The sequence below is a fragment of the Lutjanus erythropterus genome, chromosome 16, assembly GCF_056507025.1.
Source record: "Lutjanus erythropterus isolate fLutEry1 chromosome 16, fLutEry1.hap2, whole genome shotgun sequence".
In the NCBI taxonomy this organism is placed as follows: domain Eukaryota; kingdom Metazoa; phylum Chordata; class Actinopteri; order Lutjaniformes; family Lutjanidae; genus Lutjanus; species Lutjanus erythropterus.
In genome coordinates this window covers 1499651-1513247 of record NC_139332.1, presented here as the reverse complement: position 1 = coordinate 1513247, position 13597 = coordinate 1499651, and the positions used below count along the sequence as shown (strand labels likewise).

At 38.8% G+C, this 13597-nt stretch overlaps 1 protein-coding gene across 1 annotated transcript in view; it reads left to right on the top strand.

The window, feature by feature from the left end:
* Positions 1-24: 24 nt before the first annotated feature.
* The window catches only part of sacm1la (SAC1 like phosphatidylinositide phosphatase a), a 32718-nt gene continuing 19145 nt past the window's right edge, over positions 25-13597 (top strand). Inside the window, exons 1-5 of the mRNA XM_084739413.1 lie at positions 25-53; positions 3754-3851; positions 6475-6549; positions 6636-6763; positions 10237-10386. Of these exons, the coding sequence (XP_084595539.1) occupies positions 25-53; positions 3754-3851; positions 6475-6549; positions 6636-6763; positions 10237-10386 (480 nt within the window). The remainder of the gene's footprint in view (positions 54-3753; positions 3852-6474; positions 6550-6635; positions 6764-10236; positions 10387-13597) is intronic.

The following is a 13597-nucleotide window of genomic DNA, read 5'->3' as shown; positions in this document are numbered from 1 at the left end:
TGAGGTCAGGTAGACGGAGCGAAAATGGCGACCGCCTACGAGAGATACAATCTGTAAGTCTATTGAATATAGTTAATGATGTTTATGGTCAGTCTTGTCATTTCCATGTGTGTTGTAAGGCAAAAGAAGCGAAGCTCGGGGCCGAGGTCAACCGGGAGCTAGAGCGGTGTTAGATTAGATGACACAGCGACTGAAGTTCGCTGACAGGCTCGGTTGGTGGAGCAGGAACCAGTCAAGTTTCACTCCACACTCATTCATTATGAACAATATAATCTTGGCATCAGTTCGTAGTCTGGCCAGGTGTGTAACGTTACGGCTGTCAGGTGCTGTACGTCTTTAATTGCCAACCACCCTGATGAGGAGGTTTTTAGTCATTTGGTACGACACGAAGGAGAAAGTTAGTTCACCTAGCTAACTGCAAAGGGTTGTATCTGGGTTTGTCTAAGTGTCAGTGTGACAGTTAGCTGCTTTATGACACACGCTCACCTAAAACCTAACTTGTTTCTGCACTCTTATGACTAACGCTGTCTGCAAACCCAACACTGACGTGGTGAAATTTAACATTAGATGTTACGAAAGTTGACAGAACTGCCTGTACTTTTTCAGACACACCCTTCTCATCTCATTCAGTTTGAACTACCAGTCCTACCAGTCTGTCCTACTGCTGTATGTCTGACTAAGGCAGTGGAACGTTCAGGGACTTGTCAGTGTTTCAGTACTTAGTGAGCAGAAAGTTCCTCTGCCACTCTGGACCTTTAAACTTAAACTTAAATCAGGGATACTCCTCTTACTTTTCCCAGGGCCCGCTTTTACTAAATGACAGGAGGCCAGATGACAGTTGATAAACAAATATTAATAATCAGGTTATTTATCAGATAAAATTAATACACATTAAAATTGCTATAACTTAGCTTTCTGTGAAATTCTTTATTTTCAAATTAGCTGTCTTAAAGCTACTAACTTAAACTTATTAACTGAACTTATGAACTAAATTAACAGATAAATCAGATATTTAACTGCATTTTAGTTGTAACATGAAAGATTGTGTGCAGCATTAAACATGAAACTGGAACCTCTTCCATCATACAATCACTGAAATGTTGAAATGATTTGTAGTAGGGCTGCATGATTTGATAAAAAAGTCATATTGCGATTATTTTGACTGAAATTATAATATGATTAGTGAAAATGATCAGTTTTGCACTGCAATTTTCATGTTCACTGAAAAAAACTATTAAAATCGTGATGATGTGATATATATTATAACATATTGTTATGTTGATAACGTATGTTTTCTTTCATCTGGAGAAGATTTATAGGTCAGGTCATCTCTGCACCTCTACAGTAACTCATTATAATGTTGTTTTCTCACACATTTTCTGTTTTTCAAACAATTGTGATTTGGATCTGGTTCTGTGATTTGGATATTGCCCTTGGTCAAATTGTGATTTTATTGAAATTAAATGTGCAGTTAATTGTGTAAGGGACAGAATAAAGAGCATATTAAAGCTCTATTGTTATAGGGGTGTTCTGATTAGATTAAATTAAAATTATTATTTTTTTAATTTTGTTATGGTTATGCCATTGTGAGTCTGTTGAGTTTTGCTTTGCACAGCTCAACAGATCATTAGTTTATCATTAGTTTATGGGCTGTGTTTCATTGAAAAAAATCACTATACCAGTACCAATACCAGTGCCCTTACAGTGATACCAGTAACAACAGAATACTTCATTTGATACCTTATTTTAAAAGTTCTTCTTTGCGCTCGCTGTTATTGTCATTTTTGCGTAACTTTTGCTCCTCTTCAGCTTATTTCTTCCACCTCACTATCTGATCCTGCTGCACTTTGCTCAGTCTGAAAGGGCCTCCACTCAAAGATCAGCCTTCTCTGTTACTAATTCATCCTACATTTAACCCTAACCCCTAACCCTACAAAGCTGGTATTGCAAGTTTTTAAGGCTCATAAGCATCATAAAATCTAAAATAATAGGTTTTTGTATTTCTCCAGTTATTACATTACATTATTACTGTGTGCATGGAGAAGGTTTGGCATAGTCCTTAAACAGTCATGGTCTTGGTAATATTACTTAGTGTTGTTGTAGCACGCAGGCATGTTCAGTGTGATCTAGATTATAGAAGGCCAACAATAGAGTGTTTGTGTGGTTGTGTCATTAAAGCAGCTGAGTTTTTCACTACATCACCCAGAGCTGCAAACGTCACTGCAGCTAAACAGGAGGTCACATTCTTCTTCTGTGGGGATTTCAAGCTGCTGCTATGATATTTGTTCCATTTAACATGTTGAATCAAGAGAAAAGTTGTAAGCATCCCAGGCTCAAATTAATAATCAGCATGTTCTCTCAACTGATTTGATGTTTCCTTTTGCTCATTGCAGCATTTGTTTTTTTAAGATTTTGTTTTTGCTTTTATTCAGTATTGTGTCAGTAGTGACAAACATGGAGAAAACATGTCCCTCTGTTAAATTATACTGGGGTTGACGACAAGGATGCTACATTTCCCTACTTCATAGTAGGGCTGCCATATTAATTGAAATTTTATCGCAATCTCAATGTGACTTTCTGCAATGTTCAAATCACAGGAAATGCAATATTTGTTAAAGGCAGAATGTGTGTCAAAAAACTAAATGAATGAATGTGGTGAGGCAGAGATGTCCTGTCCTACATATCAGATCCTACAGACTTTAAAAAAATCTTCTTTTAGTGCAGATTCCTGAAAAAAACAAAACAAAAACAACAACAACACACCATTGTCATTTTAAAATAAAATTTAAAAAATGATCATTACCGCTGATGTTGCAAATCATAGCAATTTCAGTCAGAATATCGAAATTAGATATTTTTTCAAAATTATTCAGCCTTACTTTATAGGTTGAGGTGATTGTTGGTTCGGGGTAATATTCTACCTCCCTGTGGAGGTCTGTGTCCTTCATGAGGTCACAATCAGCTATAAAGCTTCACATCCCAAGCCAGCAGGGATACTTGCTGCATCTGAATATTCCAAAAAACAATACCAATAAATAAATATACCCTTTTTCATTTCATTTGCACTTTTTTGTGATCTTGATGGGAAATATCATGCTTCCATGCCACTACACCCTGTAATAACCCGTCCTCATCCAAAAGGCTTCATGAAACCAGCTTCAGTTCTTTGCTGCGCACCATATCAGAGGGTCAGAAACCGCATCCTTTCATGGGCACTTCAAACAACTTTTTACCATCCTGTTTTTTGTCTAGCTCTACACTGACTGTCAAATAAAGGCAGACATCTCAACTTAGGGTGGTATTAAAGGGAAAAAATCACCACTCTTCAGGTGGATGCCCCATCAGAGCTAATGGTAAATGTAGTCACTTGTATCCGAGGTAAATAAAGGCCACAATTCCAACCCACATTCTTTATTCACAATGGTATCCTCTTTTGTGCGATATTTCTTAGAGCATACATGTCGGTTTCTTCATTTTTTTTTTATATTGTTACCCATGTTGTTGTTGTCTGTCAATATATTGGGTGTGGTCAAACTTTGAATTGCAGCGCAGTCAGAGTGATGACAAGCTCCTTGTGTTGTTTGACCTCTTGCTCACTGTCCTGTTGCCAGCTGACCTCTGTTTTGGAGCAGAACATTAGGATCCTATGGCCTTATCTGTAACATGTTTAGATGTGAACCTTACTAAATATTTCCAAGCTGTACTATACCCCTGGATGAAAACCCCTTTAACTTGTCTCTTGTTCTTTCTCAGGCACACAACCCCAGAGAAATTCTTCATTGAGGCCTGTGATGAGGGGGCTGATGCTGTGCTGGCAATCGACAGGGTCTCAAATGAGATGACCCTCACAGGTAGAAAGTCCTTGGTCTTTGAAAACGTAATGGTTGCGCGTCACTACACTGCAGAAACAAAACTGTCTTAGTTATGGTTGATAGGACTGGGTTTAATTGGGTTTTATTGATTTGCAGATTCAACTCAGTCATCTTTGATTGATCTGATATTGATTCATGAAATCAGTGATTGATCTTTTAATATATGCCTTTCCCAATTGATATGTGAAGCTTTGACCCTGTTAGGTCTTGTGTTTATATAGGGTCTTTTCTCTGGCAGCTTCTGGATGAAGTGCAGATTGACATTACCTAGGTAGTTAAAAGAGAAAAAAGCACCCAGGTCATAAAGTGGTGTGTACCTGTAATTTTTCTCTATATGAGGCTGGGATATAGACTGTTTCACCTGAGCTACCTGAGCTACCCCAGCCACCAGTGTTTGTTACTCCTCTCCAGAATTAGGAAGCTTTTCTCCAACTGTGAAGTGCATAACCACTCAGTATTAACGCATGAATGATACTGAAATTCTACAACATATTAAGCTCACTTACATGCATCATGGAAGTTTTGTGAGGTGAGTGAAAATCTGCCATTGTACAGTTGCCAGAGCTCATCTGACTGACCACTGACTGACTGAGTGAGCAGTCATTTACAAACAATCTATGTCTAATCTATCTTGCAATCTTATCTTTTATTCGTTTTGCTTTGTATTTACACTCTAGCTTGGATCATCAGACCTGTGACTATTGCCAGTAGGTTAAATGCTGCAGGGTCAGTTCTTAAAGGGATAGTCCGAATTATTTGATGTATGAATGAATGAATAAGCTAATTAACCTTCTAATAAAATTATGATCTTCTATTAAACAATGTAAACACCCATAACTTAGACTTTTATTATTATTTAAATATGGTTTTTTATTGTTATTTAAAAGAAAAAGGATCAAGGGGCTGAATTGATTTGTTAAAGGGTTGGATTTAGCCAATTGAATGCCAGATGATTAGGTCTGCTCTAAACCCACCAGACTCCTTTGCAAAATCAGTCACTTTACTTTGCAGAGCATGCTCCTACTGCAGCTAGTTTGTTTGTGTTATTGTGTGACTTGGTATAAGCCTGGAGGGGATCATGTGTTTGCTAGCTTGCATTTATGAGTATGAGACACACTTGCATCTGTCCATCTTTCAGCCCTTTTTTTCTCAGGAAGGGGGCTCTGAAGTGCCCTAGACGTTTTCAAAGGAGAGTCTTAACCTCTCGCCTCAAGATATCTCAGAGAAAATGGGTTTAGTCTGAGTCGTCCCTTTACAGCTGTGCACACTTTATTTTAATCCCATACATTTTTGGGCAAAACCATCTAGGTTTTTTTTGCGTGCAGTATAAATGTGGTGTATTTGGCTATTCTCAAAAGGGTATATTTGAATTTTCCTGCATACTGGAATCCATAAACAGTATTGCTATTAGTATAGCAATTTATAGCCATTTATAGTATAGCCATTTTAATGTAGTGAGACTATTTTTTTCTAAAATTGAACATGTGTTGGAATACAACCTCCCGATTAGGCACAACCTCCACTGGGACATGCAGGCTGTGACCTATGAATGGACAACATCAAGTGAATTTATCCAGAAAAACAGAATTTTTATATCTATTATATCTTTGTAAAGTTGTCTGGTTGATTGTAATCTTCTAAATAAGTAACATAGTTTCAATGGAGAGCAGGCCTGGGCAATATGACTCATAAATAATATCTTGATATTTTTAGACTATGTTGCGATATACAGTATATATCAAGGTACATATTTTTTTTCTAAAAAACAGTAATATACCATAAATTCTCAATGAGTGGAATTTTGATCAAATACCTCCATATTGATATTGCGACAGGGATACGGAGGACTATTGGTGCTTTGACAAAATATCAACACAATGAGGTCTTTAATAAATAATAATCAGTAATTTGTATAAACATTCTAAGTGGCTAAAGACAAAGATTAAAACAGCAAGGACAGTCCAATAAGTTCAGAAAATGACATCACTTTAATGTAATGCAGCCTTCATAACCAGGAAAAGACAACACTTAGGACATATCATGATATAACGATATCCAAAATCTGACAATAAGACAAAACAACAATATCTAGTCTCATGTCACAATATTGATACAATATTTTTACAGCTATTGTCCCGTTTTATGTTTTCTTATGACCTTTATACAGATAAATGATTCTAGGACACTTGGTTATAATACCATTACACTATTCTATGCATCTTAAAGAAAATGGAGAGTACACTGTACAAAAAAAAAAAAATCAAAAGCTTACAAATGTCCACTGGTTGCATCTGGCAGTTGTGGGCATTACAGTCAGTGCCTCAGTGCCTGGTGGAGATCTGCACTCTTGTAATTTGTTTAAGATGTGATCTTTCTGCAGACACTTGTCATGAAGCTTGATTCATTTTCAAACCTCTTTTTAAACATGTAATTAATCATTATGAAGTAACAGACAAGTATATGGGATATAGATTTTTGTCTCATCAACCTGCTTCACATTTAATAGTTGAAGAAAATAGAGAAAGTGAAATTCTTAATGAGTTAATAAGTAATAACTTAATAAGTTTTTACATTTTTTTTTAACCCTTGTGTGCTTTGACAGGTAAAAAAGATGTTCCTCCCTCAGCAGTCACCAGGCCTATATGTGGCATCATGGGAACCATTCGCCTGGTAGCAGGTAGGCGAATCAGTATTATATTGAGCATATGTAGGAATCCTGTGCAATCAAACAGTCGAGACTGACTCCTGTTTTCCCCCACACAGGCATGTACCTGATAGTTATCACCAGGAAGAGGAATGTGGGCAGCCTCCTGGGCCATGCAGTGTGGAAGGCTGTGGACTTTGACATAATCTCTTATAAGAAGACAGTCCTGCATCTCTCAGAAATCCAGGTCAGCAAGGCCATTCACTCAAAATCTGCTGTTTCACTTTGCACATAAAAGACACCCGAGTAGGGACACAGATAATTAAAAAAGTGGTAAAGTTTGTGTACTGATAAATGCAAAATGCATCAAAGACAGTGGAAACAGACTTAAGTGGAGGAGTTCAAGTATCTTGGGGTCTTGTTTACAAGTGAGGGGAGAATGGAGCGTGAGATTGACAGATGGATTGGTGCAGCAGCAACAGTAATGCGGTCGTTTTACCAGTCAGTCTACGTTCCTACCCTCACCTATGGTCATGAACTTTGGGTCATGACCGAAAGAACAAGATCTCGGATACAAGCGGCTAAAATGAGTTTCCTCCATAGGGTGGCGGGGCGCTTCCTTAGAGATAGGGTGAGGAGCTCTGTCACCCGGGAGGAGCTCAGAGTAGAGCCGCTGCTCCTCCATGTCGAGAGGAGTCAGCTGAGGTGACTCAGGCATCTATATCAGATGCCTCCTGGACGCCTCCCTGGGGAGGTGTTCCAGGCATGCCCCACTGGGAGGAGGCCCCGGGGAAGACCCAGGACACGCTGGAGGGACTATGTCATTCGGCTGGCCTGGGAACGCCTTGGGATTCTCCCAGAAGACCTGGAGGAAGTGTCCAGGGAGAGGGAAGTCTGTTCATGTGATGAGATCCTGTCACAGCTCACTTTTTTCTCATTTATTATGGAAGGTAGCTCTTGGAAATATTTTAATATCAGAACTGGGCATTACGTTATAAAAGGTTGAGAACGCCAGCTTTAGAACAAATAAACAAAAACAGAAAATGTATGAGAGAACGTGCAGTATTGAGGCTGCCATCCACAGCTGCCTGAATAAGTTGATGTGATAGCAGGCTATGAAAATCATTGGTGTTACCATTTGCTATTCACTAGATGGTTGCTCTGTTCTGTTGAGTGGTTTGGAAATTCAGGCAGCTTCTGTGTGTGTCTGACAGGCATCCAGTCTCTCTGTGAGACCTCATGTTTCAGGATTATTCAGGTTTGCAGTCTGGAATCACATTGGGCTATCTCATTTCAGGGAAGCAGCCAGTGCATTATTAATCTGCTGCTGCTTCTATTCTTGCTATACTAATTGAAAGGGCAGCCTCAGCTGTAAACTGTGGTTCATGGTAAGACACTGTATACGTGTAGAAATAGCGATGGGAAACAGTGGACTGCTGGTTGTAGTAGATTAGTAGATTGTGTTTGGCTTTTATCATGCTGATGATACTTGATTCCACAAATGCTAGTGATTGTTTTTTATAGTAGTAGAAAGCACAAACTAGTCAGTAAGTACACTCACTGGTAAAACAGGACGGCACAGAGCTGATCTTATGAGAGGAATGTAGGAAAGCAGATTGAGCAAGTGACCAGTGAAGGATGGAGGTGTATCGTCAGGCTTCACCCTCTGTGCTAACTGGCTTAGTAGCCAGATCCTATTAGCTCAGCAGAGGTGCACAAAGCTCAGAAAACATGAAACTCGTCCTGATTTCCTCTGTATCACACTGAATGAATGGTGGAAGGACAGGCAAAGCAGCACCACCTATCAACAGCTTCACAGTCTGAACGAGACCTAAACTGACCCTTCACTAAGCCCCTTAGTCACTGTTGTTATGCCCCTCAAGTTTTCCACCCCAGCACTGTACACACATGCAGTTTACAGTGATGAAGCAGCAGCAGATTTACATTTGAAATGATTGTCATTTCTGAAACAATGAGTTCTTGAGTTCATCAGAGGTATAGCCAACAGCTGACAGGTTCAGCTGTAGCTAGCTCACTCTGTGAGTTGTCTGAAAATGCAGTCTCTTTCTAATTTTTCCAGTGCACTGGTTTTAAAACCAAAAACTTCTTGTTAAAAAGTCTTAATGCATTTTTGGGTTAGTTACAAGCTTTTATGCAAAAAGACTGAGACTAAAGCTATCAGGTCCCGGGTAAAAAGACAGCGTCCTCACCAGTTGATTCATGTGAATGAACATGAAGATGGAGGAAAAGCATTGTTGTGGTATGCAGTGTGGGGCCTCATCCATTATTTAATGAATGGTCTGAAACATTAGTACAGTCTGATATCACCATAACAACAACACCCATTAGATAAACAGGAATGACAGGAACAGGAAACAGCCTTTTTAACTCACGCAACAAAGATTTAGTGTCCCTGAAAACAAAACATTATTTTCCAACCTCAAACACAGCATCAGTCACTCAAACTCAACATCTTCTCATTGTCTTTCCATGACTGCTCTTCTTCTTTGGCTTCTTCTTTGTCTTCTTTCTTCTTTCTTTCCTGTCTTCTTTTTCTTCATCTTCTTCTTGGTCTTCTTTTTCATCATCTTCTGTTTCTTCATCTTCTTCTTTTTTGGCTTATTCTGCTTGTTCTTCTTCGTCCTCTTCTTCTATTCCTTTTTTGTCTTCTTTGCCTTTTTCTTCATTGTCTTCTTTGTTCTTTTCTTCTTCTTCATCTTGTTTGTCGTCTTCCTCTTCTTTGTTGGCCTCCTCTTCATTGTCTGCTCTTTTCTTCTCCATCTACTTCTTTGTCAGCTTCTGCTTCGTCAATGTTTTCTTTGTCTTCTTCAGTGTCTTCTTTGTTTTCTCCTTTGTTTTTCTTCTTCATTTTCATCTTCTTTTGTCTTCTTCTTTGCCATCTTTTTCTTCACTGTCTTCTTCATCTGCTTTTTTCTTCTACTCGTCTTTGTTTTCTTCTCTTTTTTCTTCATTGTCGTCTTCTTTTCTCTTTGTCTTCTTCTTCATTGTCTTCTTTTTGTCTTCTTCTATGTCTTCTTCTTTGGCTTCTTCTCCTTTGTCTTTGTCTTCTTATTATTAATAATGTTATTATTGCAAAATCTCATTCAGCAGCAAAGCACACCATCTTTTGCAATGTTGCATCAGAATTTGGGTTCAGCAGTAGCTTTTACCTGGCAGGCGTTAGACACCTTACATTACCCACATGTTGTTGAAAGCCAATTTGACAGCACCGTGAGGACACTTTAAATGGTAAACCACTCAAAGTGCTTTTACACTACATGTCACATTTACCCATTCACACACTAATTGCAGAGGCTGCCATGCAAGGTACTTCTGCTTTGTCTACACTCTGCCTTCAAGAGCAACGTGGTGTTCAGTATCACCCCACTTTACATTTTAAGGTAGAAGTAGTTCAACCCTTTTAATCCATTTGTTGTGCACAGCAATCCTAGGCTTCATGTTGGTTTACAAAGGTGGCTCATTCAGTAAGTTATACAGAGTGTAAATGTGGGTACGAACGAGAACTAGTATCAGATCCGTACTTGATATCAGCAGGTACAAGATGCAGTTGAGTTATTAAGAGAGGAAAAGTTAGATCAGTGCATCTCTAATGTAAACAGTAGCAGTATAACATATGAGTGTGCAGTTCCTTGTACTCTGTCCTCTGCATTGTCATGAGTTTTCCTGAAAACTAAATGTCTGTTTTCTTTCCTCTTCCAGTCTCAGGAGAACAAGACTTTCCTGTCCATGCTTAACAATGTGCTGACCACAGACGGCTTCTACTTCTGCACCGACTTTGACCTGACACACACACTGCAGCGCCTGGCCAACACCAGCCCTGACTTCCAGGAGATGAGTCTGCTGGAGAGGGTGAGATATCGACTAACCTGCCTTACAGATGTCAACATTATATTCATACACTGATCATAAGTAAGTCATAAACACTTGTGTTTTCAAGTGTTTTTGGTCAAATCCTGGCCATCTGTGTTATATCGTCCCTCTGTTTGTGGCATATACTGTATGTGTCCACATTCTTTTAGAGCATGACATATCAACAATAAAGGGACCCTACAGGGCCTCTAGTGGTCAAAAACTCTTAAACTTATCAAGGTTAATACATATGTCAGTGATGTGGTGATACTATGTATTTATGTTATTGTGAGCAAATCCCACTTGCAGACCCAAACCATCACTGGCTATATTTACATGCACACTAGTTTGCCACTAATATTCAGAATATGGCACTATTCTCAATTTGTCATTTAAACAGCATATTCCGATTAGATATTCTGAATCAGACCTTACTCTGAATGAATGGAGCTTATTCTGATTGAGACGTGGATTTAGGAGCATTCTTTGGGCATGTAAACAGCAAATTCAGTGTCTCAGTTGGGGTTTTATAGCAGTTTGGGACACACAGCCTCTCCTGCTCTTTGCTGTAAACCAGCCTTTCTCAAAGAGTGGCCCGCGGACCACTGGTGGTCCTCGAGCGACCCCAAGTGGTCCATGAGTTCATTGGTCAATTATATTTAAAAAATTAATATCATATTTTTAAATTAAAAGTGTTTCTCAAACTGTTTACAAGTGACTCCAAAGCTATGTAAATTCTATTTAAATTCAAATAGTGTCAGTAATGATGTGGTAGTGTTATAGCTGTTTTGCGACACTGCCTTATAGCACAGTTACGCAGGTGTACGTTTTACAATGTTGCATCAGCAATGATAAGCGCAGTCAACTGAAGATGGATCAGTGGCTCAAGACGGGGTCAGTTAAAGGAAAAATAAATGATAACTCCGACACAACAGGAAAGGTGCATCGTCCTGATGCATGTGATTCAGGCCCCTCAAGCAGTTCAGCCACGATGACAAATGATTCCGTGTGTGTTGAATCCCAGGAGAGGGGTTCACCGGCAAGCGACAGCCCGGCTCAAAGTTGTGAAACTTGGCATGAATGAGGAAAGCCCAGCACTAAAGTCAAGAGAAAATATCACAGCGACTACATCAAATTTGGATTTTTTTGGACTGGAGATGAGGAGGACCACAGACCACACTGTGTTTTGTGCTATGAATCGCTGGTGAACGAGGCTATGAAACCTGCTAAACTCAAGCAGCATTTTGAAACAAAACACAAAGATTACATGGGGAAACCGACTGGATTTTTTGAGAGAAAACATGATGAACTTAAGAAACACATGACGAAGGCGCCCTCGCAGTTTTTTGAAAATGAAAAGGCTACAGAGGCATCATACAGGGTATCCACCATATATCACCATTCCTCCAATTAAGATGGCAACAGAGACAATGAGTGAGTCAGCAATGTCGTTTGTAAAGCTGCCTTTATTAAGCTGTAATATACTGTTGGAGTAGTAAACAGATCTATTGTTTTTGGATATCTGGGGTGGTAGGTGGTCTGTGTTTTTTCTTTTATTGGTCAAGTGGTCCTTGGTCTGAAAAAGTTTGAGAAACACTGCTGTAAACAAATCAACTAGCCAACAGTTAGCCTGGATGGGGTAGAAATACACATAAAATTTTGTCGTTGGAGGGAGAAACACATTATTCAACATTATTTTAAACATTTGATATCAACATATTTTTTGATTTGCACAAATATTGCAACACTGACCTTTTCACTGAGGTGGTTAAATGAATGACAGAGGGAGGCTGAGTTTGCACAATCAAACAAGTCGGCCACCAGTATAAAACCTTGAAAAAATGCTATTTTGGCGGACAAAAGCATCCATAATCAGAGTATGCACATCTGCTTGTAAATGAGAACATTCATTTTCTTTAACCATGTGAACAGCATAGTAGGAATATGTTCTTTTTCAGAATAAGGGCAAAAACCAAAATATTGTAAACATAACCAGTGAGATGTTCCTATTAACAAGTATTGTGTGTGTATGTCACAGTCTGATATATCTTCTTGTTCTATGCCAGAAACACATCAGTGAGCCACACTGTTGCACTGGTTGACATGATCTCTCATTAACATGACACTGTAGTTTATTTTGACTCATACACACCCTGTCCTGCCCTCCCAAATACTCAACAGAGCACCTAATGTGGATTAATCCTTCACTGGAAATAGTCTCCAACAAATACACTTTTTCCATTTTGATTTGATTTGACATTTTTAATACACTCTAATATAACAGCCCTCCAATAAATCCTCCCTTCATAAACGTTATAATGTTCAGTTTTTGATGAAAAAGTTTCAGTGAGCACTTTCTGGTGCTGTTTGAATTGTATTGAGTTATACTGACAGCTATTTCTGTCATTCTGTCCACCTCACTTATATCACTGAGGGTAGGCTAAATGACAGAAACACCTAACTGCAGTAAAACAACACAGAAAAACCTCATCCTCCAAAATAATCATCAAGTTGAGTCTGTATCTCTTTAGAACATTTTCAACAAAATACAGACATCTTCATCTATGTAGGATTTGTTGCAGGAGTTTTGTATTAGACTACAATAGTTGTAACTAGGTGTAACTGTTGTCAGCTGTTTTTAAAGAATTGCATCTTCAGTAGGAACCAGTGGATTTGGAGTCACAGAGAGCCTCTTCAAACCTGGCTGTCCAGTCACCAGTCTGTCAGTTCACATCTGGTATTACAGTGTGTCTACAGATGCATCTTGAGTGACCACAGATCTCGCTTCCTTGCTTTTTTTTTTTTTGTTCAGCTCCACACTAAACTGCTTCATCAGCCTACATGATCCTCATGTGCGCTGACAATGCACACTTTTACTTCTCTGACTGTGTAGAAATCTGATGTTTTTGCATCACAGATGACGAAGAAAGATATTAATGACACAGTCAGAGTAACAAGGAAAGAAACAACTTAATGTTAATGCCAAATTCACAAGAAGGCACAACTGACTAAGAATTAGCCATTTCACTTCTCTGCTCTTTATATAAATGAACACATTTGCAAAATGCATTGTTGTTTTTAACTGCTTGCCCAACAGTAGAAGCCAACACACTGGGGAAAATTGTAACAATGTCTTTCACACAAAGAAAGAAATAACTTAAAGCAGAACATTTGCCAAATTTACAAGAAGGCCCAAATGATTAAGAATTTG